This window comes from Tachypleus tridentatus, chromosome 8 (assembly GCF_004210375.1).
Source record: "Tachypleus tridentatus isolate NWPU-2018 chromosome 8, ASM421037v1, whole genome shotgun sequence".
Lineage (NCBI taxonomy): Eukaryota > Metazoa > Arthropoda > Merostomata > Xiphosura > Limulidae > Tachypleus > Tachypleus tridentatus.
This window is the reverse complement of record NC_134832.1, coordinates 118,601,773-118,629,161: the sequence shown is the minus strand read 5'-3', so window position 1 is coordinate 118,629,161 and position 27,389 is coordinate 118,601,773. Positions and strand designations below refer to the sequence as shown.

Genomic DNA, 27,389 nt, shown 5'->3' with positions numbered 1-27,389 from the left:
ATAGTTTATATACAAGTGCAAAAGATTATTAGCCATATATTCAAATTTATATGTATATTGACTTGTTTTTTTATATTTGAGGTACAAAAAAGTGATTCTGTGTTTTATAGACTATTGCCTTCATGATGAGGAGAAACCCACTAGCAGTAAAAATGTATTCTAAAGATGGCCAGTAGGAGTATTAAAACTTTAATTAAAATAACCTTCTTAGGTTATCTTCAGCCATCTTTAGAATACAGATATTCACCTTATTTATTATTGTATGCAAGAAATAAAGAAATACCTTCATATTATAGTGGTATTTCACAAATTTTGAATATTTTAAACTAAAACACTTTTACCATTATGAAAGTTTTAGGCCTAATGTTTGTTCCCCATTTTAGAAACAAGTCAATTATTTGACATTAACCAGTGATATAAATGTTTTCTGTAGAACTGTCAAGTTACTAGCAGCTAATGACTTGTTCTTTTTCAGCCTCAACAAGTGATGCTAATTCTTCTTGAACTTCTAACAGTGCTGCCAGAAGAAGTGAGTAACTTAACAAACATTTATTGATAGTAACTATCCTGTAATTATACTTGAGAGTGTAAACTATGTAACCTAAACTGTATTAATAGTAAATGAAGTAGTTTGGCTGTAGTTGAAAGAGTGAAGAACTTAGCCAGAAATTTATTGATACAGAATATTTAAGAGATTGTAAGAATAAAAGCCTTTCAGTTCAACAAAGCATGTATTTAACCCACCAATACAACTACATAAAGCATAATAGAGTTAATGTAGTATTTTGTAATTACATTTCTACCAAAAACATTTTTTTAAACTTTAACTTAACAGAAAACACCCAAACATTAAAAAAATCATAAATTATTAATTCAAAGAGAAGTAATTTTGCCAAATCCAGATCTGGGCATGCAGGACTTAAACTTGTGACTTCTTATACTTAAATCAACAATCTTTCTTATTTAATATTCAGGTTATGAGGGCTTAAAGTAAACCACTTCTAATTTTTCTGCAGTCCAGAGAAAACAATATTAAGAGAAATATCATCCATATCCCAAACCTCAGTGTTATCAACAAGTTGCCCCCAGTGGCTCAACAGTATGTCTGCAGACATACAACACTAAAAACCAGGTTTCGATACCCATGGTGGGCAGAGCACAGATAGCCTGTTGTGTAGCTTTGTGCTTAGTTGAAAACAACAACAATTTTTTATTAACAAGTTTTAAAATATTACTTTTTAGTGGCCTACCAGTAATAATTTGTCATACATGTACACAGTCCATTGTCAGATAATGTTTTAGACAATTTTATATAAGATACATAGTTTTAATGTTTTTTAAAGAGTCTAATAACATTAAAGATATTTCCCATTGTGTTAGTGTTAAACTGTTTATCTTTTTTTAGAAGTATGGTTGAAAATAAAAGTTCAGTAAGACACAGTATTACATGTTTTGGGTTTTAGTTCCATAAATGTTTTTGCACCAGTCATGAAACAAGTTCTACAACTGATGAAGTCCAAACTGTGCTGCTGAGTGTTTTGTTTAAATTTAATCTAAATTGAAATATTAAGAAATGGAAAATATTTTAATGAAAACCAATTCCACATATTATATGCATTGAACTTAATATAACTTTTTATATAAAATTCTTAACTAAAGTAATATTTTTGCTTTTTTGTGAACTATATAAGCTATTATTGTCTTTGAATGAGATCAAGTACAGATCTTTATTGTTATCACTGCTGAATATTCATGGTCAGTACATAGATGCTTTTACTGGTTGAAATTTCTTAAAGTCAGTGAAAAATATTTGATTGTGTTTTGATTATTGTAAACATATTGAGATTGACAAAAATCAAATATATACATATATGTATATCGACTTCCTTTTGTACAAAAACTGGAAAATAATTGAATTGCTGGAGTGTGTGATTGTAGGTAATGTGACAAAGCATAAATTTTGATTGATTTGTGGTTTGAAAGTTGTTGTTTTTTGACACCTGTTAGATTCAAGTGGAAAAGCCATGGAGTTGTGTATATTCATGTTACATAATGAAAAGTGTATGTTGACAAAACACAGGATGCAAATTTTTTAATGCATGCAATTTGGAATATATGGATGACCCAAAAATTTAGCAAAATCTCTGAAAGCAAGTTCAAGCTAACATATTATTAATTCTATAAATAAGGGGTGGTTGATTTAACCAAACCTGTAACCACCATGAAATTGAAGCTATACATACCATAACTCTTCATACTACATTTTCACAAAATATGGCAAGCTTTTGGTAAAAATTACAAGTCTATTGCACCCAAAAATCAGATTTTTTAATACAAGATTTTTACAAAGGAATTATCTGTGAACTTACAAAACACATACTGAGTCAGTCTAAGTGAAAGATGATTTGTGTGTTAGTTGAAAAATTTGAAATAAAATCAAAATTTTCTTTTTCTAGAATGACTGAACATTATAACAGACAATTACAATTATCTATCTTAACAGCCTGTGTTTCTAACTTTTAAACATTTGCTTTCTTTTTGTTTTATATTACAATTATCTATCTTAACAGCCCGTGTTCTAACTTTTAAACATTTGCTTTCTTTTTGTTTTATTGTTTCACAGTGTAACATTACTCATCTCATAGTAAGTGAAACTGATATACCAGTCGGTCATCTTAGTGAAAACAAATAATTAAGCTACAATTATGCCTTGCTATGTACATGTGTGTGCCTTGAACTGTATATACAGTGTCCAACTGTAAAATGAACTTACTTTTTGTAATGTCATCTTGTAGCTTTGTAATTTTTACTTTTTCACTACTTTTGTACTTAAGAATGTATGGAAATAATAAAGTTTATTTTACAATGCTTTGGTAAAATGTTTCTTTCTAATATACATTTTAAAACATCAAAAATATATCAGATACTAGACTATAATGTCCCAAAATTACTATACACAGCTTCATAAATAATGCTTGGAGCATTGATTCCTTTCAATAGATATTTCTTTAGGAAATTGCCATCTCTGATGGCTACAATTAAAGAAGTGAATGTACAAAGCCCATAGACTTAAAATTTGCTCTTAGTATTGGTTAGAAATATGTCAATTAAAATAAAGACTTAGTTAAGATAAATTTTTCCAAGCTACAATAGATCAGAGAAGTCTAACTGGTGAGTAGAACAGATTAATTTATATCCAATTATATTGCAACTATGAACAGTTTGCATTTGATATTCTGACCTGCTAATTTCAAAAGTTTGTTTCTAATATAATGGACAATGAAACCCATATAAAGAAATCAAGAAAGTCTAAAAAGGAGAAAACAGAGACAAGATGGGACACATAAGACAGAGAAATGAAGCTTAACAGTTTAAATATTTCCCTTTGTAATTAAGACTTGGGTAATAAAATTTGAATTATGAACTACTTTTTGATATCAGTAGTGCTGATATAAATTTATACCAAATTTATTTAATTAATTTTTTGATGTAACTCTAAAAAAGTCATGACACTCATTTGAGCCACCTGTATACATAGGATTTGTGTGTCTTGGTTGTATTCTAGAAATGCTCATATGTGTAAAATTTGTTTGAAATGAAATAGGAGTTAATGTACTGCTAACACCAAATTTAAATCACAAAAAAAATATTGTTTAAAGCTATTTCTATTTTCAGTATTATAATTCAGTAGTTTGCTAGTGGGAGCTGCTGATTATAGTGGTGTAATAATCAAAAAGCTTTATGTAATGTATAGAGATGGGGGTATATTAGTTACAAACAGGAGCAGCCATTCTGTAAATTTATTGTGAATTCTGTGAAGTACTGAATGATTATTTCAGATCAGTGTTTGCAGTAAGAGTTGTTGTATTTATTAATATAATTGATTGTATAGCAAAGAAATTCTCTAACTGTAGGTAAGCATAGTACCATTGGTGAGGGATTTGTACTTGAAACATTGTTTGTGAACTTAGACTTGCAACTTGTGTCAAAGAGTATTTGCTTGTAGAAACATTAAATACCTAGTAAACTAATTCATTATGATTATCTTAACTGAATTTGTCAATTTTAATCCAAAAAAACTTGTCCAATGCTTTAGTGTTGCATTTTATGTTTTAATTATAAAGAAGAGAAACTAATATATCAGTAATTGTTATTTGATTATGTATAGTTAAAAATAGTTCAAATAGTCTGCTGCATGTTGAAAATCCTATCATTTGTGGTTGTTGCTCTGGGCTTAAGATTTTCAGATCATGGCAGTTTTAATTCTTACTGTTATTAAATGCTTTATGATAGATAAGGTGTATAGCACCATGTACACCTCTTTCATTTAAAGAAAACAAATGCTTTATAAAAGAAACAATATAAAAAATTCCAAGAAAAAAGTTTTGGATTACCTATCAAATGGCAATTTTCTGGAAGCTTTTTTTAAATTATATCTGGCCATAAATTTCAACATCTTCCTGATAAGAAAAGCCAAACTATTAAGTTTATAATTTTTAAGGTAATATCATAGTCCTTGTATTTTTAAAAATTGCAAACAGATTAGTAATATTTTAGTCAACAAGAATTTCCTTGTTCGATGTCAAATGACTTTGAATGATTACCGTAAAAGATCCAACCATCTTTTCCACTTCACCAAGATTTATAAAATTTGTCCAATTAAGGCTTAGAGCTTTTCTTTAAACATTTCCCAGATGTTTGTCCAACTTTTTTCTTGAATAAAAATGAAATTTAGGGAAAATTTCATAAGCAAAGAAGCTCTTAGACTGTCCTCTTTGCTTAATTAAGTGTCTTATTGGATTTGTTTTTGTTTTTTAAATAAAACTCATCATTCTATATTTTATGCATTTATTTTTATGTTCATCTAAGCTTAGTAGTTTTTTAATTTGTTAATAATTTAATCCCTTGTTTTACAAATGAGCCTTTAGTCATAACATAGTGGTAAAAAATCTGCTAATGTGATGGGGCTGATAGCATTTCTCACACAGCTTTAAATGTTTTCTTATTATGATTAGACACAAACTTATTCTCTCCAGTGTATTCATGCAATTTTGGAAAGTCAATTTTTCCAAAAAAAATTGTAATGTTATTCTTATAAGCTATGAACTAATTACACCATAACTTCAAAATTTCATAGTTAATATGATTTGTTGATGAACTTTAATATTTTTGAGTTAGATATGGTAATTTTTTGCTACTTTCTTCTGCTATGATAAAGAAGAAAAGTATATTCAAACTTATTATCAACTTATTCTAATATTCATGTAATTAAAATAATAATTTTGTATTTTGTGCTTGTATCTTTTTAATTTGTAAACATTACAACAACAGTAATAATAAAACTGTCATTTAAAACAAATTCTTAGAACAAACTCTTGCACTTACTGTAAGTTTTCATCAAACCTATATAAAAGCCAGTGTGTGTGTGTTACTTCACATCACACTTGATTTCTCAAGACAGGAGGAATTATAAAAGCCAAAATGCACATGTTTAGATAGAATAGTTCAGTTACTGTCTACCCATTATGATTATAGTGAGAGGGATGCAAGAGGGCCTAAGGTGTGAGTGTTGGTGTAATGAGCGTAAAGTGAAGATATATTGTGAGATCTCCTACCACGTGTGTAAAATTTATCCTGAAAGTAAAAATATTGACTCAGTTTTAAATTTAAATCATTTCTGAATTGACTTTTTTCTGTGATATCACCAATATTTTTCAATTAAATAAAACTCTTTAGTCAATACAGACTAAATTATGAAATCAACAAATATTTTTCTAGTTTTGTTGTATATACATTTAATTTTGTACTTTCAGTACATAGACTATTAACAATATTAGATTATACTTTCATTGCTAAGTGACATGATGTGAAAGCTATTGTCGGAAAGTAGTTTTACCAAAATGCATTGTCTTTTCTGTATATTAAAAATTGTTAATCTAACTAATCTTTACCAATAATTATTTTATGAATATGCTACAAATTAATTTCAGGAATGATCTTAATCTTGATTGACTCACAAAGGAATTCACTGACATCTGCCTGCTTTGACTGCACTTTTCTGCCTTTTTATTGGTCAAGCTTAATTACGTGGAATTTATTTCAGTTAGCTATGAAATGTGAGGCTAAAGTATACCACAGGGTGAGGGTGGTAGTACTTGCATTGTCATTTTTAATGGGCTGTATGTTAGTTCATTATATTTAGCAGTACTTTAACTTTTACCTTGGAATGTTTTAAATATTCCAACAGAGATATGGGAAACAAAATGGAATAGATTTAGTATTACTCTGGAAAACCTTAGCATAGAAAATTACAAAAATTCAAGTGCCTGTCAATAGATTCCAAGTTCTACATCCTTGAACATACAGGAATGATTTTGTCAAGATGTTTTTTGTGAGAAATGATAAAAGTGTTTAATCCTTTTTTTATATTTTACATATTGAATAAGCTTAAGAAATAAATAACACAGCTGGATTTTGTTGACTGTAATTTGTGTTTTAACTCAGTTTCAGACTGCACACTTGGCTCATTCACAGAAGGGAATTATTCGGAATGCCCTACAGTCATCCTTACATCAAGTGTCGGAGTTGTTAGTCGAAGTTTTATCTCAGCCATTGACATCTTCATTTGTAGATCTCCACCAGATGGGACTGAAATGTTACTCTAGCTGGTCACAGCTTGGGCCACTACTGTTAGAGTATGAGTCTTTATTCAGGTTATCTCTGAGTGCTGTTTATAATGAAGAACTCTGTCAAACAGCATTGGAAGCATTAAGTAATGTGGTGACACATCCAGAAGCTTATAGGTAGATGTAGTTTTTTATACTTTCCTGTTATAGAAACATGTGTTTGTTTATCTGTACTATGATCAACATCAGATTTAAAATTGAGATCTCTGATCAACACTAAGTTAAGAATGCAAATTTTCTTTTGCAGATATCCCAATCTAATTCTAAAACTTCTGAATTCTGTAATTCAGCTTGAGGACCTGCTGAATAAAGCCCTGGAGGAAAAAGAAATGGTGAATTCTTTAAAAAACTGTTACTTGTGTATAGGAAAATAGAGTTAAACTTTAATATAGTAGATGCTAAATCTAAGGAAATAATCTAGAATTATGGCTCAAAATGGACTTCAGTAATGATTAATAAACTATTAGGCTAATATTGTCTCATAGGGCAGAAACCTTGAGTTTATGGTAAGAATTTTAGATGTCACAAGAATTGGTTCTTAAACTATTGACAAAGACGAGTAAAATGTTAACAAACAATTTGATACTTCCTATTTGAAAAAAGGCTGCAGGGCTATTTTTTTCATTTCTTAGAGATATATAAGTTATAGATCGATAAGTAAGGTTATTCTGATGTTTAATAGAGGATGATCACTTTCTTGTAATACATGCAAATGTTTCTGTAAATTTGACTGAATATTTTGAATATTAAATGGTCATTACCTATAAAAGTAACTTAATTATTTACCTGTCCATATCTTATTTTGATTAAATTTTTTGAGCTTGTAGAGTATGTTTATGAATTAATGCATGTACAATTTCAGCCCCTATATCAAGTACTTTCCATGGTGCAGCAGTTTGAACACTGTCAGTAAAAGTTACTAGTTTCTGGTCTGGTAGCCATTGTTATGGTGCTCACAGTGTTTTGTTTTGATTAATGTAGAGAGCTGAAAAGTGGCATCATTTTGATGCTCTCTTGATGAATTTCACCTTTTATTGTAGTTCATTAAGTTTACCTCAGGTTTTGTAAATAAAATATTCTTAGTTTTTCACCAAATATGAATCAGGTTGCTGTGAGATTAGGAATATGATCAGTAATCATCATGGGACTACAAATTCTTTCACAGTGTATTAAAAGATTCTGAATATATCCAGTTTGCATAAATTTCTGAAAGTACTTGAAGTAGCCAGGCCTGTGAATAGTATTCTCAAAAGTTATAGAAGTATCTTAGTATACCAGGGTCTTACAAGTGGCCTCTAGTTACAATGTCTAGGTACATAGGACTCCTTGACATTTTTATTACAGTCTGTGTCTCAGCTGTTGTATGTCAGCTTCTGTTTTGATGTACTGCTAATTTCTAGTCTTCACAAAGAAGATAACATTGAGATGAATCAACTACAGTGAATAATTTTCTGTTTTTATAACCCAATCACTAAAGCCAAAAAGTCATTTAGGAAGGACTATATCTAACCAATTTTGGAAAAGATTTGTAAAAACACTTCCTTTTTTTATATTTGAGTCAAAATCCAAGAGTGTGTAAGAAGAAAGTTTACAGGGACTGGCACCAAGAACTGAGTCAAGTACACCCTTTCTGAGCGAAGTCAAGGAGAACTTTGTCTCAACATTCAGTTTAATGTGGTTGAAGATGAAGCATTTTATAAAGTAGATAAGGTTCTAGAATCTATAACTCAGTTTTTATTTTATTAGAGAGCCTCTCTGTCATGAGGAAGAAACTACAAGCCAGTAATCCAAATGGACAGCTCAGACAAAGAGTTAATGTATAAAGTAAAAAATGAAATAGTTGTAAGATAAAACAATTTTGGGTATCTGCAGAGGTAAGAGAGAAGGTACAAGTCCTGATATAGAAGTAATTTTTTTTTCAAATAAGCATCCTAAAGGTAGTTGAATAATTTTTAGATACTGAAAATTATGGAAAAAGTTTGGAAGAGTTTTGGATTATGGAATAAAGAGAGAAAGGGAAGAGTGAAAAAATTATAAAAAAAGAAAAGCAAAGAAATGGAAAAGTAGGGAAAAGGAAACTATACTGACTATTTCACCATTGAATTAAAAGAATGTATATATATATATGAAGAATAAACTTGTTTTTTTGCACTAAAAACATAATACATCAGAGTTGAAACTTATTCAGTAAAAGGTTTTATTTATTTTCATACATAAAAAAAAAAACTTAAAATTTTGGATTTTAATTTAATTTCAACATGATCCATACAAACTGTATTTGTATTTGTAAATTTTCTGAAATTTTTTCTGAGGGTGTTGTTATTTTGAATTAAGCACAAACCTACACAGTGGGCTATCTGCGCTTTGCACAGGCCACAGTTTGACCATGTCACCAGTTATTCAGCCTTTTCAGATTTTTATCATATATTCTTACATCTCTGAATATGGTGTTCAACCTACTTTTTGAGTTATAATTTTTTAAAGTATCCTCTGACCATACGTTTTTTATTTAAAACAAAATTCAGTTTAGGTGTGTTACTGTGTACAAATATATCCATACAATTTTGAAAAATACCTGTCAGAATTTTATGAATCCCACTGAAATATTCTAACCAGCCTTTCACAATGTTAAATAATGAAGTTGTAAGAAACAAGAAAGAATTAATTCATTTCTGAACAAGTTTATTGGCATAACTAGTTAGATCACATGGCAATGCAAATATATTATGTATGCATTACAGTAATGTAGATATGGCTGAGTTTAAGATTCATAATATAATAAATACAAAGGTAAATCAGTCATTAAAAGCACAGTGCACAGGGAATAACTGAGAAAGATTATAGTCACACCAAACTGCAATAATCATGACAATGAAATGTTTCAAAAACTGCTTTGGCAATAAATTAGCCTCAACATCAAATAAACATTGCTTTGTTCAAACAGCTTGAATAAATTTCTGAAATTTGAATTTGATTATGTTGAGATCACTTTGACTTAAAACATGGTGGCGAGCACTACTGCCTTGCACGGTATGTGCACTTATCAGACAAAGAATATGTTGGAAAGGAATTCAGCTTTCATCTTTACGTGACCTTGCAGGCCATGAGAACAGTTCTTTTCTTGATTTCTTCATAAATGACACCAACACATCAGAATGTTCATCTGATCTATCTTTTATGTTTCCCATGTACAATTCATGATCATATATGCATACCACATATTTCCCTGGCTGATAATTGTCATTGTTGTCATTAGATCCTGTTTAAGCTGCTGTAGCATCACTTTCACTGCTACTACCAACAGTTACAACTGTGTACACATCATCATCTGATAGCCTTCTCATATACAATTTGTTGGTAGAGTGGGGAATAAAGCTATGATGTGACCTAATACCTGTTACAGTTTTGCAGTTTTCATAGTGCTCAAGTAGATCAAACTTTACATAATTCTGCAGGACTGATTCTTGATTGACAAGAAAGAACTGAATGCCCTGAATGTGGTCCTTTGCCTAATGGTACATATCAGAGACACTTAAAATTTGATAATTTATTATTTTTCACAACCCTGATTTTTTTTAACATCATGTTCAGAGATGTAAGAATATATGGTAAAGGCTGATTATAATATTTCAATAGGATTCATAAATTATTTCAAAATTGTATGGATGTATTTGCAGACAGTAACAAGTAAACAACATATGGTTGTTTGAATATTTTAAAAAAATTATAACTCAAAAAGTAAGTTGAACACCATCCTGATTTTATTTGTACACCATATTCAGAGATGTAAGAATATATGGTAAAAATCTGAAAAGGCTGAATAACTGGTGACATGGTCAAACTGTGGCCTGAAGTAGGGCTATTTTTAGCTAAATCATAAAAAGGTGCATGCAACTAAATTTTTTTACAGGAGATCTAATAGACTTTTAATTACAGCAGTTGCTGATTTATCAACTGATGTGTTTTTGGAAATCTGAAAACAAAATTCAGCTTTGTATCATATTACGTCTTAGAGCTATGACTTATTAAATAAGCCAATGTTTTTTTACGATTTTGGGTTTTCAGGTGATTTTACCACCTCACTATGAAAATCCAAAGAGAGATAAACTTAGTTTGAGACCATTTTTGAAATCTGTGAGATTAATTCAGTCAGTGTAGCATATTTCAGCCTTCTACCACCATTACTTTTGAAGCTTTAAGCAGCCAAAGTTGCCCAAATATGAATTTACCAAATATAACAAGAAATTACTTAGTTTACAGGGATGTAAATCAGAAATTATTACAGATATTGATTTAATCTTTGGCAATTTTTCATTATATGGGTAGGTGAGCACATATGAATTTTTTTCAAGGCATTCTGGGGTGTCACCTGCAGGCCCCTGGATGATTTGACATGGAATGACCCCATTGCAATTGTAAGCAGCCTCATTCAGAATGCTTTTAAAGTATATTCTGTTAAACTGAAATGTCACATAGTCTTTTGGGGTTTGATATTGATTTTACACAAACAGAAAACTGTCATTTTGTAGTGAATCCCACAGTGTAACTAATAACACCCTTCACTGAATAGAATGCAGCAGATTTGATTGTATTTCTGCAATTTTTTTTTTTACTTGTTAGTGCATACCATCTATTTGGTCTTTCTGCTGCCTTTTACATTTTTTTCCATATTAAGCAATAATTGGTCTGCCTTATTGGATAGGTATTAAAGTATATTTTCTTTACTACTAAAATGCTTTATCAATAGAATTAAAGGATTCATTTTTACATATTTGACTTGGTGAATTTCTCATCCGTATAGCATTTTTTTCAGCAAAAACCTCTGATATCTGACACATTGTTTTGCATTGTTTCATGATGTAATCACTTTCTTAGTCATCATCATCATTGCCAGTTAAGACCAAAACATCCCAAGGAAAGAGAGCTTATAATGGCATTGACAGTTCAGTGAAGAGGTTGGCAGCAAAAGCCAGTATTCAATGGTTAAACAAAAAATACATACCCCAGCTCTTTGATTGAGCAACCAAAAACATCGTAGTAGTTCTCTTCAGATGCTGCATATCAAATGATTAGGAGAAAGAAAAGATCCTGGAAGAAAAATTTTGCACTAACAAGCAGTTGTTGGAGCTTAACACTTCTACAAAAGTGGGGCCTAATAGGCCCCAGAGCAACTTGAAAGGTTATTAATATTAGGCTAATAATTTTGTATTTAAATGAAATTGCCACCTGAAATGAAATGAAATTAATTAAATGAAATCAAATGAAATGGCAATTTCATTTAAATACAAATTTATTAGCCTAATATTAATAACCTTTCAAGTTGCTCTGGGGCCTATTAGGCCCCACTTTTTGTAGGAGTGTTAACAACTATTTGTTCTTTTCTGTGACAAGAAACAAAATTTCTGCTAAGTTGTATTCCTTTTAATCTGTTTCAAAAGAAGAGATAATCACTTGTTTTGGAAGGTAAGTTTGCATTTGTATTTTTGTGAACTTTTGATGAATAGTCATGGTTATCATGTCTTCAAAGCAATGAGAAGAATGAAGAGGTGAAGTTAAACTTCATCCATTCACTAGAACCATTTCAATCTTTCGGACATTTGACAAAAGAGGAAATTTTGGATATTCTTGTTTCAAATGTTCTGATAAAAAGGTATGCCAGCACTGGTAATGGTTGCATGTTTACTTTTATAAATATATACCTGAGTTGTAACAGAGTCTTAAGTTATCATTGATGTCGAGAAAACCCACTTGTAGAGAAATATATATGCAAAATCGGCTCGTTTGGGTTGAGAAAATATTTTACATAGAAGAGCAAACAACATTTCGACTTTCTTCGGTCATTTTCAGGTGAACCTGAGAGTAAATTACCTCTTCTCATGAAACTAGCAATTTTTGTTAAGTACTGCTCTTTATATGCAAAATGTTTTTATGCATGCATCAAGCCTTTTGCCTCCCCTTCCAATGGAAGAATTCATTTCAGCACATCTCATGTAAATCAAACAACAACCCCCACACCAGGTAGAGTACCATATACTCTCATTACGTGTATGACTCCCTCTACTCAATTTTTCTTTATTATCACTTCTTTTTTGGCAATGCTTGTGTTTAGATATTTGGAATTTTGCTCTTGCATGCTTCATCATTATAACTTTAACAGTTATATTTCCAAAGTGTTTCTTTAATTGGTTTTAATTATATAGCTTCTCTCTTTATTTTCAGTTTACCTTTATTATTTTGTTTTTTGCATGTTTGTCTTTATCTGTCAAACAGTTTGTTTGATTTATTATTACTTGCCATAAATTTTAAGGTTAATATAACCACTTTAGGTCTCACACCTACTACAAACACTTTCACTGACAGTTGTTGGGGGCAACCTTTCAATGGATTTATATGTGATTATTTGCAGAGAGATTGATCATTATATGGGTTAAACACGTTTTCTTGAAGTTACCCACTTCTTCATGAACAATCCTAACCTGTTTGTTCTGAAGAAGATTTTGATGGGTTTTTTTCCACTGCATTTAACCAATGCCCAGTTTTTTGCTTCTTTGTCTTTCCCTCACTTTCTCCTTCTATGGTATTTAACTACCATACATTTCCTTTCAGGGACTCTACAGAAAAATCCTGTTTTTTTTTCTGCCTTATTATTTCCACTTTGGCTCATTTATCATCCTTGGCTCTCTTTTTACACACATACTTTCTATTGGGTCAGGACATACTATTTATACTGAATCACTCTCTACTGGCCCTGAAATTGCTTTATATTAGTTCTGGCTCTTCTCATTGGTATTCAAAACCAGCTGGCTCACTTCTCTCTTATCATCTACTTCTATCCAGTGTTTTCGGATACTAGGCCACGTTGATATTTGTGGGAATGAGCTTGCTGACATTGCAGTTAAGTCTGTCTGCTCTGGTACTATAATGGCCATGCCTGTCCCATGCATGGACTACAGTCCTGTTTTGAAGGCTTAGCTCCATGCCAGTTGTCAATTGACTAAGAGTGAGCAATGTGATAACAAGCTTTTCCAGATCAAATCTTCTATTGCCCTTTGGCTATCTTGCTTCCTTAAGGTTCAGGAGGAGGAAGTTGTCTTGGATAGGCTATGCATTGGTCAGTTTTTTAACTCATTATTTTCTTTTATCTGGGACTGATGGATCATTGTGTGGTCTGTATGACAAGTCACAATAGCTCACATTTTACTGTGGTGCCATCATTAGACTATGAGTGATGGCACCATTTTAGACATATTTTTACCATGTGCTCATCCTTGATATTTGATAGTGTCATTAGCAGTGGTGATACTGTCCACCTCAGTTGTGTTTTTAAATGTTTTAATTTGAAAATTAAATTCAGGTGTTGTTACTCCAAACTCTCCACAATGCCCTCTCACCCTTCTTTTAATGAAGTTTGGGAGTCCTAACTTTTTTATTTTTGTCTTTCTTAATGCAGTTTGCAGTTCCAGATTCAAATTTCATGTATTAATAGGAAAATATGTAAGCATGACATATTTAACTTGTGAAAAAAAAATTGTTTTTAGAATTCAAGGTAAAAAATTAGATCACTTGATCTTTTGTTCATTTTTCTTCTTTATTTATATACAGTGAATTGCATGTCATATAAAACTCATCAGAAGAACTCAAAGTTACCAAAATGTAGCTCTTCTTTGTTACTTAGGTCAAAACTTATGAGTACTTGAGCAATTGCTACTGTTCTAAAAATCAGTACCTTTGGAAATATTCATATCACAGCTCATCTTAAAAATAATTAATAAATGGATTAGTTGAAGAATCTAAATCCATTTAATTTTTATTTTTCCATGGAGTGTTGTGTAATGACCTTAAGTATTCATACATAATTATACTTTTCTTACTCTAAGCTCAAACTTTTTGAGCAGATTCCCGTGTTATTATTGTGTTTTGACATATTATATTAGCTTATTTGTTAGTCAGTGACAGGTTTTTATGGTTTATTTTGAATACAATAGGATGTTTCCTGTAGTATTTATGGGCTCTTCATCTCTTTTGGAGAACATCATTCCAGACTCTTATTGGACACACTTGTTGAGAAGCCAGAGTTCAGAAATACAATTATGAAATTGATTGAACTAATCAAAGTAAGACCATTTAAAAAGCTTTTCAAGGGTTTTAAAAGTGACCTAAATCTAACTATAAACTTGAGTGGTCTTAAAATTTAATTTAAATGTGATTTCAAAAGCATACTAAAAATTATATTAAATATTTCTAAAGTATTTGCTTTAACCAATCTTGTTGTCTAAAAGTGGGGAAAATCCTCTTTATTTTGTTACTTGAGATTAACTGCTACAGATGTCTAAGGTTTTAAAATATGGGCCTTGTTCTTTTCACAGCAAGCCAGTGCAACCCCTGGGCACTATCCAGTAGATGAGTTATGTAGTGAACAGACATTTGGTTTCTGGTATACACTGCAGGTATGATGTAATTAAATGTTATTTTTCTAATATAAAACATTGAGATTAATTTTGGTACAAAGATATGTTACATAGCTCAGATAATGTATTAAAGCTGAATGTGTGCATGTGTATATACTTTAACCCATTAACAACTGCTACACTTTTTAAACACTTTTTTGCAAATGTCAAAAGTTATTACTGAATTGCATTCAAAATTTAAATCAATTTACTGCCAATGTATTTTATTGAAATCAGCTTTATCAAATACAGTATAATTCCATGTTGTATGTTATTCGAGTAATTATTCCTCTATTTTGAAAGAAACCTTTGAAACAAACAATTAAAATTTCTGTTTTCTATCAGGTGATGCCACATGTAGTAGAAATATCTTAGATTTGGTTGCTTGTGTTTCTGGCTGCTTTTGTCTCAGTACCTCTATTACAGTCTAGAAGAGCGTCTGCAAGTTCAGGGTCAAAGTATAAACATTAGTTTCATTTTACAGTGGTTAACATTCCAAGAATGAACTTATTACTTCTTTTCCTTCGTGGAAGATGTCCACATACCAAAGTATTCTGTTGCTAAGTAATAGTCTTTTCTAGACTTCAGTAGCATGCTTATAATTGAAACAAAGAGCAGATTTCTCATTTAATATATCCAGGCTAGAAATATACGTGGAACATAAATTATTTTTCAAACTATTAGCAAACTGCTTATAAGTCCGTTGTTGAAATCAATGTCTCTAGGGCTTGACTATTTTTTCTCATCTCATGCATTTTAGTTTGATAGATAGTTAAATTGCATTTAGGTTTTTTTACGTTTGTATTTTGGTTAATTATGTGTTATTTGTTTTAAAATTCATAATTCTAAAGGTTTAATAGTTATTTAAGTTTTTCTTTGCTCATAACTTTGCTGTTAAAGGCTTATGAAAATATGTGAGTGCAAACATTTTCTGGGCTAAATCACCTCTTGCAATCATGTTATTTGGCCTGCAGGAATTAGTTGATATTTTGGCATGAATAGTAAAAGATAAGGAATTGAAAAGGAAAATAAAATATTAAAAATAAACTAAATTAAAAAGGTAAAAACATGAAATTACACATGTGACACAAAGAAGATATTTTAAGATTATTCAACAAAAGATATAAAAGGTATGCATATATTTCCATTTCTTAATTTTAAACATCTCATTGCAGTGTGTATTGATAAAAGCCAGTTACTGATATAGTAAAAACAATGGAAAATAAAAGATAAACATTTACCTTTAAAATACTTGTGATATACATTTTGTAGGTTCTAGAAAATATGCAAGTGGAATGTAAATTAAATATGTTTCTGAAATTACATAGTTTTAGGAAGGTTCTTGTCAAAATTCAAGCACCTTTGTCCACAAGTTTTATTTTTAGAACAAAATATAATAATAGTGATATTAATTCCTAAAAATTGTAAGACCCAACAATCACAGGGTTAAGCAAATTCATAATGATATTTGTTCTTTAATGCAGTTTAATTTGATATTAAAAATCAGTTTAATATTTCAATATGTGTTATAGATTTCTGTGGAATCTTTCAGTATAGCCAAATAGTTGGCACTATTTTTTCTATTCGTATATTTGTAGGAAGTTTAAATCTTAAAATCTGTTGAATAAAGACAAACAGTGCAAAAACAATGCAATGTAGTGATATATTATTTTTTATTTCATGAATCAATAGGATGATATTATTGCATCAGAACCACCTCAGTTTGAAGCTCTTCTAGTTACATTTAGTCCAGTGTTTCATTCCCTGGTTGACACTTATCTTCTTAAAGTACAATATCCCCCAGATGATCTGTATAGCCATTGGCTTGACGGTGTGTATTTTTACAGTTCTTAGTTACATTTTATTTTTATAATGTGATGGAAGATAAGGATACAAGTGAATAATCTCAATAATTTATTCACATATCTTGATCTTTGACTAGAAACTGAACATTTTTTTTCAACATTACATTACCGCAGATAGTTATTTCATTTTCATTAAAGAAAGCAATGTTTGTTATTTCTAGTTTGTATACATGTTAATGACATACATTTAACTACCTTATGCTTGTTATTACAGATGAAAAAGAATCCTTCAGGTGTTACCGTCAAGATATAGGAGATTCTTTTGTAAGTTGATAGTGTTTATAATAACGCTGTTATGTGATTAATTTATCTGCTAATAACAATGATTAGAATATTTGTTTTGTATTACATGAATGTGTAGTTACAATAGCTATAATTTGCATGATGATGGTGTTTGATCATCATCTTCTCTCTGCACTGATTGATATGGTTTGACCAAGTTAGAATAGTGGATTTGATAATATAATAATAACATCTAAACAGGTGTTTAATACTTGCTATGGGCATCTTTTTCTGAGCATGCCATGAGGTTTTAGTGAATTGCATTCAAAATTTAATTAAAATACTATCTTGTAATGGTATACAAATAAATTTGTCATATAACTTAGTCAATAATCCAAATTTCTGTATTATAATGGTTTTAAGTTCTTACTTTTATAGGGCAGTATGAGAATTGTGACATTTGCTGTCTTGGTATTCTCTTTTCTCTGATTTATTTACAACATTTCCAACAATTACGAAATATAACCTAAATTACTCATAATATTGTCATTGTTCAGGCAAGGCATATTTTTTATAGCTTTCAACCTAATTTGGTTATAGACCATAAAATAGAAAATTAGAACCCTCTTGTCATACCCCTGTCACATCTACTCTTTCAAAAATTGCCAGTGGTTCTTTCCTCACATTAAATATTATTTATAATCAATAGAAAGCCAAGGTTTTAATCTGTCAAACTATATCTACAATATCTTCAACAAAGATGCACTGTCCTTCAGCAAAAGTATTTCATTCCAGTTCAAATTTTATTCCCACAGGAACATTGATGAACTTAGCTGAATTTTTAATGACTCTTGTTGCATAGCTAAAAAGTTACAAAAATGGTGATTGTTATGGGACATTGTCTGCCTGTGGCATGTTATTATGCTGTATTATTTGGTGCATTATTTGATTAAAAGAGTGTACAGTGCAGTAGTATCATTTGTATTAAAAAAAAAGTAAGGCTAAGTGTTGTAGACACCAAAAAAAGAAGGCCCAGGTTAGGTACTTTGTTTTTTGTTTTACATGTATATTCTTTGTTATTACAAAAGTAACTATGATGTAAAAATCAGATACTTTGTAGATCACATTAATTAAAATAATTTTTTTTAATATTTAATGAGGAAATGTTCATGGGTATCTTGCACCTTGTGTAATTTAGTAAGGTAATGTGAACTAGACATTCATCAAATTATTTACAACTTGTATGGTGTGAATATTAGTTAGACATGGTTCATAAGGCAATATAATAAAAACATTTAAGTATAAATAGGTGTAGTTTTACAAGCCGAAAGCTACTTAGGGGAAACAAATGTAGTTTTATGTTACAATTTGAAGTCATTCTTTAAAAAAAAGGAAGGGAGTAATAAAAATTTATTGGAAATTTTCTGTGGTTGTAATGAAGTCAAATTGACCAATTTCACATAGAATTGCAGTAGATAAAAAGTTTTACCACAAACAAAATGTTAAAAGTTTATTTAGGAGGTTTTAGGAATTTGAGGTCTTAATGTGAAAATCACTTTGAACTTGGAATAGTCAACATTTTGACTCCATATATTAATGAAGAAATATTTAGTGAAAGTACCTCATTAAAAATTATGATTTTTTTCTACAACTGACTCTTATAGATTACTGAACGCTTGGAAGAATTTTGTGAAGATATGCAAAATATATTAAAAGTTGTAGAATGGAAACTATGAGGATCAAGTTGTGGTCACAAACTTGGCCAATTTCATTGAGTCTGTAGCAAGAGAGTTCAAACAACCTTGATTGTAACTGGGTGGTTAACTCGATTACTCAATTTAAATGGTTACCTTTGAGCATCAGTTATATTGATTAGTGTCTTAAAATGATTAATGTCATAAAAATGATCAACTCATGGAAGTTGTTGTCAATTGCTACTATTTTGATTATTCATCTGACCAAGTTGTATGTGAAAATGATTAGTTAATATTTTAGATTAAAAAGCCCAACTACTAATTAATTAGCAAATTCCATCAATTACCCAGGGCTAATTTGGATTGGTTAGTACCTTTTTTATGTGTTGAAAGTACATTTTTATACAAAATTTCAAAATTTATGTAGAAATAATAATTTTAACTTAATTTACTATTTTTAATCTAAAAATATTTTAAATTGATATATTTTTATTACATAACATTTAAGTCTAATTTGCAAAGAAAAATATTTGAACATTTTTATTTATGTCAAATACAAGTGTCTTACCTTTAAACAATATATTTATTAATTTCTGTATCCATTCTAAAGTATAGGTTTTATGTGAAGTGACTATCATGACTTGAAAAGATTTATGTATTATTTGGTCACATGATTTTCCTTTTCTCTTAGTTGTTCTCATTTTACATTTCCACACTATGTGATTTGAACAATTACTAATGAAGCTCAGTGTTGAACGTAGCTAAATCCAACAGCTAAACGTAATTTCAAAATAAGTCTTTCTCAGCTTAACTGTGTAGAATACTTGACTCCACCTGGGTAATGATACGAGTCCAATAATACTTAGTGTAACTCTAAGATTTCTTATCATATCCTCAGAGAAGTTGGTCAGATTTGGTTTAAAGATTGTATGTATCTTGTACACAAAGAATGACATCATTTAAGTATTTTAATAAAAATGTTATGTATCTATTGCAGTTATTTGCACTCAAACTTGTTTGTGTGCAAGGTGATTTTTATTTTAAGTACAAAAACACTTTTCTTAATCTTGCAGTTTTTTAGCTTTCATTGCGTAATCTCTAAAAGCTCTTAACTGAACATGAAAAGTTTTTAAGGTAATATGTATATTTTACTTTTCATTTTCTTTACCACATCACCACCTGAACATGTTATCATCAATATACAGTGCAATGAAATGTTTAAAAAAAATAGAAAAAAATTGTACATACTTTTAGTTTTCTGTAGAATATCTTAGAAGACCTTTTGGTTATATTCATAATTTCAAGTATTTTAATTTTCACTTATAGTTAATTTTTAACAGTTAATTTTCTTTCCTGCTTTTACTTTTGTTACTCATCTTGGCACAAGTCAACAGAGTTTTAGGGACATACTTACATTATCTTCAACAAAGATGCACTGTCCTTCAGCTAAAGATCTTAAGCTTTGAGAACTGACTCAAAGTATAATATATATTCAAAATATGTTTAAACCTTTGAATTATACATTTTAAAGCATAATACATTATTAACTTAGATATGTAAATGAGACCTAAATACAATTTATCTGTCTCTAAGTATCACACACTTAGCTGATTAAAACTTTATAAGTTTCATCATGGATACAGTAGCCAAGAATGCTACAAGTAGCTACATGTGCCAGATGATGAGAATTGAGCACAAATTTTACAATAACCATTGTTGTATTACAGTGTAAAATGAGCTCTTTCTGTTGACTATATATATCTGTGTGTAGCAACTACATGTAAGTTATAAAGCTCAACCAAAAGTATAGATGGTGGGCATGGCAAATGTCGGGTTGAAAAAATTTATCACTTCTTTGTACTGCATTCAGCCAGAGAACTTTGAAACTTATAGGTCAGTAGGACAGGTAAATGTAATAATTGTCTAAATGTACATCTACACAACTGGAATTATGTTAAACAAGACTGAAGTGCAAAAGTTGAGATTTCATAGTTTTGATCACATGATCTTCTTCTTCTTCATGTGTCAAATCTGCGGCAGACATCAACGACCATGGCATGCCAGACTTCTCTGTTGTCAATCCTCCTTATCAACTCGATGTTGCTCATTGAGTTCTTGGTGACATAGTTATTGAGGCTGTTGATATATTTAGTTCTTTGACACTTTCTGCTTTTCCTCCCTTCTATTTTTCCACATAGCATCTATTTCTCTATCCCATTCTTCCTACAGATGTGTCCTAGAAATTCCATTTGTCTCTTTCTTATAGTTTTCATGAGGGACCTTTTGTATCCTGCCAGTTCCATGACTTCCACATTTGTTTTTCTTTCAGTCCATGATATTTTTAGCATCCTTCTAAGGAACCACATTTCAGCAGCTTCTAATCTCTTCTTTGTATCTTTGTTCAGTGTCCAGCTCTCACAGCCATATAAGAGAACAGACCATACATATGATTTCAAGGTGTTAATTTTAGTGACATTTGTTATGTTCCTGTTTGTGAATATGGACTTCATTTTATTGAAAGTATCCTTGAACATTGCAATTCTTTTTTTTATTTCTGTGTCACTCTTTGCATTTGATGTTATAGTATATCCAAGATATTTGAAGCTTTCGACTTGTTTTATTCTCACGTCGTTGCCAGTTATGCTACATGTGGGTGTAATTGATTGTTTTGAGATAACCATGCACTCTGCTTTCTTTGCATTTAACTGTAAGCCTTTTTCTTCACTCTCGTCTACTGTTGTTGTGAGGAGAGTCTGTAGATTTCGTTCGGAGTCCGCAATGAGGACTGTGTCATCAGCGTAGCGCAATTGTTGATATTGCATCCGCCTACTTTGACTCCCTGATGTTCATTGATGTTTCGTAGGATTATTTCACTGTATAAGTTAAAAAGATCTGGTGAAAATACACATCCCTGCCTCACTCCTCTTTTAATTGGTCTATATTCACTCAATTCATTTTCAATTTTGATAGCTGCCATTTGCTGCCAGTAAAGGTTTCTAAGGATTCTTAGATCTTTAGCATCGATGTTCAGGTCTGACAACATGTCGAATAGGTCACATGTCTCACACCATGTCTCACTTTGTCAAAGGCTTTAGAATAATCAATAAAACATAGATATAAATCCTTTTGTACTTCCAGTGATCTTTCCATGAGCATGTTTAGAGCGAAAATTGCATTTCTAGTGCCTTTATTGGCTATAAATCCAAACTGAGTATCAGAAATCTCTGGTCTTATCTTATTCCTCATTCTAGACATGAGCACTCTTAAAAGAACCTTGGTAAGATGACTCATTAGACTAATTATCCTGTGCTGTTCACAGTCAGTTGTTCCGGGCTTTTTCGGCAATGCAATAAAGACTGGTTTTTTAAAGTCTTCCGGTATTTCACCCGTGTCATAAATAGTGTTCAGTAGTTTTGTCACTTCCTGGATTCCCACTTCTTTTAGGGCTAATAAAAGTTCAATGGGTATGTTGTCTGGACCAGCTGCTTTGCCTTTATGTATCTTTTTCACTGCATGTTCCACTTCATCAGGCATAATTGGAAGGCCTTCTGTGTCTATTTCTATGTGTGGGGTTGGGCTTCTGTTGTCGTTATATAGTTCCCCAATATATTCTGACCATCTGTTAAGTATATTTTTTTTATCCATCAAGATTGCTCCATATAACATGATAACAAAGCCTAAAGTTTTAAGTATTTTCCAAAGATTTCTATACAAATGAATTAAAACATGTATAACAAAACATTGAATCATAACATACATTATAATTTAATTTCATTCACACACATTGATAGTACAGGTTTTTAATGAAATTTTGAATGCAACTCAGTGACTTGCACAGAAAAGTGTTTAAAGCAGCACCTGGGACAGAATACACAGATAAAGCACTTTAAGCAGTAATTTTTTATTTCTTGAGATACATACACATAATTGTGTGTGTACATGTGTGTGAACAAAGAATTCTAATGCAAATTATTCAGGAGTTAAGAATAAACCATAGATTAGAGAATGTTTGATTTTTTTAATACATTGTTTTCATTCTTAAAAATATTGCTTTAGTTAAATTACATCCATTTAAATGCTCATTAAATTTTATACTGTGACAAGACGTCAAGTAAGCTTAGTTGGATTTGATGGACTAAGAAACGGCAAAATATTTTGTATATTGTTGTTAGGTGAAACGTTTTCAAACACCAGACACATATAAAATAGCCTAATATTTATTGAAAACAAACTATTTATTAAATATGAATAAATTTTGCCCAAGAATCATGATATTTAGCCTGACATAGGTAATGGTGATACCATTTTGAAAGGTGAGGTTTGAGTTCACTAATATATTTTTGCAATGTTTTTCTGTGATTTATTGCCAAAAATGGTAAACACTTCAGTTGGTAAAATAAAGTATAAAAATAGTACATTATTGAATATTGTTCAGATTGAAATATTGTGATAAAAAGAAGTATTTTTAATCTTTTTTATTTTCTTTTTTCAAATTTGTCTTGCAACAACCTTTTGGAAATTTTGCAACTGAAAAAATTTTTTTAAAAACACTAAATCCAGTTTGTATAATTTTTTAAGGAATAAACTTCATACTATTTAGTAAGTTTGTATAAATTTTCCTATACAAGTTAAATATCTTCGTTGTGAGTGGGGCATGCCTCAGGTGTGTAAAAAGTTTTATGTGGCTAAAAATGAAGGGTTGGTTGTTTTGTGCTTAGTGCATATACTCTCTTTAATGATCAAAATTGTTGATATGTTTCTTATACATACAGCATTTAATCTGTGTATTAGAATAAAATTCAATGATTTTTACACATTTACATGAAAGAGTTTTTAAAAATACTTATGGTTTTTGTTTTAAAGTGACTATATATAAGTTGGTGTTCAGTTGCACCAGAATTAATGAATTGCCTATGTTTGCAGATGTACTGTTATAATATCTTGAGAGAAACTATGCTAGCCAACCTTTTAGGTCACTTGGAACTAGCATTAGATAAAGCTTCTAAGGACTTGACCCAGTGGCAGGTACTATTATGTATACATGGAGTCTAATACTGCTAATGTTCTCTAACAAAGACCATGTTTGTTTTTAAACCTTACAACTAGTTCAACTATTTTATTTGAAGAAACAGGAAAGAAATCATGTTAATTCTGTACTGTTTGAGAATTAATCAGTTTAAAAAACAAAGATCTAATTTTGAGTTTTTAACAAATCGTCCAGGTATTTAAAAATAATTTAAAGTAAAAAAAATAATTATGGAACATTTGATAACATAAATCAAAATAATAAGTATACTAATTTTGTGAAAAGACATGCTGACATCAGGGCATATTTTGATGCTATAAGTTTAAAACTTTCTGTTTGTTATTATTATTATTACTATTATTTACATTATATTGTTCTTAACTTTCTAATTATGTTAAAACCTAAATATGGTTTTCCATATTTTGATACTATTATTAATACTACAGTGTTCATAACTTTATTCATTTTAACATGTTATTATGGTTTCCACCACTTAAGAACCTCACTATTAATTTTATAATATTAGCTTTTAGCTAATAAACTTTTAGCTTTTTACCCTGCTCATGTATTCATATTATGTTTCACTAACTTTGTTCATGTTGACATATTACTGTGGTTTTCAGCATTTGGAAGCTTCATTATTTGCATTCCAGTCAGTGGCAGAAAGTGTTGCTTTTGAAGAACAACATTATCTACCAAAGTTTTTCAATTTCCTACCTAAAGTTCCCTTTGATCACATTCGGGTTTTCTCGGCTGTAATGGATGCTGTCGGTAGGTTAAAGCTTTCCTGATATGTCTTTTTTTTATTTGTTTATCTGAGGTTATGCTGTTTATTATTAAATAGAAGCACTGCTGTTAAATAAAATCAAAATTATTTTGTACATAGAATGAATAACTTGTGTTTTATTTTGTGAAAAAATTATATTTTGTCTTGATGACGAGAAATCCACCTGAAATAAAAATGTGTCTGAGAACAGCTGGTATGGGCATTAACACTTTTACTAACAAAGCAGAGAACAACGTTTTTTGTTAACCTGAAGATGACCTAAGAAGGTTGAAACATTGTTCTCTGCTTTATTAGTAAATGTGTTAATACCCATATTACCCATTCTGAGATATTTTTTACTGTTATATATATTTTACTCATGTTAGTAATGACAAATTGGGAAATTGTTTCAATAGCAGGTCATGGTAAGTGGTTATGCAAATAAGTTGTATGTTGAATTAGACTCTTCTTTTTCTCTGTTTTCATCAAGCATGCTCTTTATACCAAGTTGTTTCCCAAACGTTAATTATTGTTCATTGACATATTCATTAAGTTTTATTTTGCAAAACACATTAGAAATCACAATTTATAAAGGTTTCTTTATGTAGCACAAGAATACGTACAATTCTGGAAGGTATAAACACTTGTAATTTTGATTGAAAGCTCTCTCATGCAGTTTATTTGTTGAAAATATGCAGCATTCATGGGAAGTTTTCACCATGCTATAAACAGTTTTTCAATAGTTTATTAGTTAATATAATACTGGGAGTCTGAGAGAGGCCATGTCATTTGACAAAGTTTCTTTTTCTGATCATTAAAATATATAACTCAGTCTAGCACATTCTACTTATTGAAAATATTTAAAAGATAATATTAAAAGAGGTAGAAATAAGATTTTACTCTTGAAGGCATAGCACAGTAATAGGAATATACCATCAGTTGAATGCCAACAGAAGTAATAAAAAAATCATAAACTTTTAGTATATGAACTTTTGTTTTATATAATCTAATCAACAATGTTGCATTATTTTTCATTCCTGTAGGAGCTTATGCAGAATGGATCAATGTCCACCCACAAGTTCTGGGAGATGTGGTACCTCTACTCTTGTTAGGACTACAGAACCCAAAAGTGGCACCAGCTTCCACAATGGCATTAAAAGACATTACTCGAGACTGTCAAGCCTGTTTGAAACCATTTAGTGAGCAAATACTAAAATACAGTCAGGTAAGGATATTTTTACTGCAGATTTTACAAGCAATATGTGTAAATCGCAACCTACAGAGCCTGAGTTATTGATGATCTGTATTTAATGTAAGGCATCATAATTTCCAAGCCTTACCTATTGTCTTAGCAGTAAACATGAGAGCTGGTAATGCTAAAATTTGGGATACAAACATTCTTGTAATAGGTACAGCTTGGATAACCCATCTTTTATCTGTGTGCTTTTTATAACAGCAAATGGACAAGAAAGAAGGTGTAGTGAATCAAACTCAAACATTACATAAAAAAAAAATCAGTTACTAATTTATTCTTGTACCATCAACTACTTTTGGAGCCTACATAATATATCATATTGAGTAATTTTACATTCATTTTCATTATAAAGAATTAATTAAAACTGTATGAAATCACTTATTTTGCTTGTTAAGTACAAAAGGGCTCCCAGAAATAATTAGTGAGAGTAAATGAAATACTGAAGGTATTTTTGTGAATATTTCTTTGAATGACTTATGTTATTAGAGAGACTGTTAGCAACAATGTTATGGATCCACAAGCCAATAAAGGCCATACTTATCCTGTTAGTAGTTCTCAGATTAAGGAAAGGATTTATGAAAATAGAAGTACACAACATTTCACCATTTTTTAATAACTTGGTGAACTGATGTTTTAAGTACAAGAGTACACACACAGTAATGGTCATAAGTGCAAGTCCAAAATGGCAACAATTCAAGTTTTTATGAACATGTTAAAGAAAAAGTGTAGTTTTGATTCATGTTTATATCTGTATTCAGTATTGTAGTATTAAATGTAAAAACTTCATTTTTGGAACATAAAGACTACAGAGATGCTAAAGTACCTGCTAGTCTTTTATGTATTTATTAATTACATGTAATATGGAACAAAGTTTTTCATATATTTTTTCTTTTCTGTTTTGATTTGAAATATGAGTAATATATTTCTTGTTTTTTATGTATATTTTTACTTATTGTTGCAAAAGTAACTACAGCATAAACATTAGGAATGTGTTAGGGTAGACAAGAAACCAGATGAAGTTAACAAAATACTCTAGTAGGGTGCATTTGCAGTTAACTTGATCATTTGTTTATTCAGAGCTGTACAGTGTAGTGAAAGAGCTATCATCATACTCTGAGAAGGTCTGAGTACTACTGTAAAGAAATAGAACTAAATTAAAATCTTTATGAAAAGAAAAATATTTTATTGTGTATTTTTATGGGGTAATTACTAGGTCTGTCAAACTTATCAAGGTCATTACAGTTGGTGTTAAAGTGGAGAAACTTGTATAATATAAAGTGTTTCTGAAAAAGTACTTTTTATTATGCATTTAAAAAATTCTAAAGGTTATGGAATTGATGAAATGCAAGAGTTATTCCAATGTGAAAATAATCTTGTATTCAGTCTGATTCAGTAAAGGCCTTATAAATTAACAGAAAAGTTCTTGCT

The 27,389-nt window shown here is 30.3% G+C and overlaps 1 protein-coding gene across 3 annotated transcripts in view; it reads left to right on the top strand.

Annotated features, from left to right (window-relative positions):
- The window catches only part of cdm (importin-13-like protein cdm), a 55,939-nt gene that overhangs the window by 10,133 nt on the left and 18,417 nt on the right, over window positions 1-27,389 (top strand). For all 3 annotated transcript variants that reach the window (XR_013012818.1, XM_076451152.1, XM_076451151.1), the window contains exons 5-14: window positions 476-529; window positions 6,505-6,803; window positions 6,934-7,018; window positions 14,672-14,800; window positions 15,053-15,133; window positions 16,826-16,964; window positions 17,213-17,262; window positions 23,838-23,939; window positions 24,564-24,711; window positions 25,750-25,931. Coding sequence is in view for 2 of the 3 variants with exons in the window: in XM_076451151.1 (XP_076307266.1) it covers window positions 476-529; window positions 6,505-6,803; window positions 6,934-7,018; window positions 14,672-14,800; window positions 15,053-15,133; window positions 16,826-16,964; window positions 17,213-17,262; window positions 23,838-23,939; window positions 24,564-24,711; window positions 25,750-25,931 (1,269 nt within the window). In the remaining variant the exon portion in view is untranslated. The remainder of the gene's footprint in view (window positions 1-475; window positions 530-6,504; window positions 6,804-6,933; window positions 7,019-14,671; window positions 14,801-15,052; window positions 15,134-16,825; window positions 16,965-17,212; window positions 17,263-23,837; window positions 23,940-24,563; window positions 24,712-25,749; window positions 25,932-27,389) is intronic.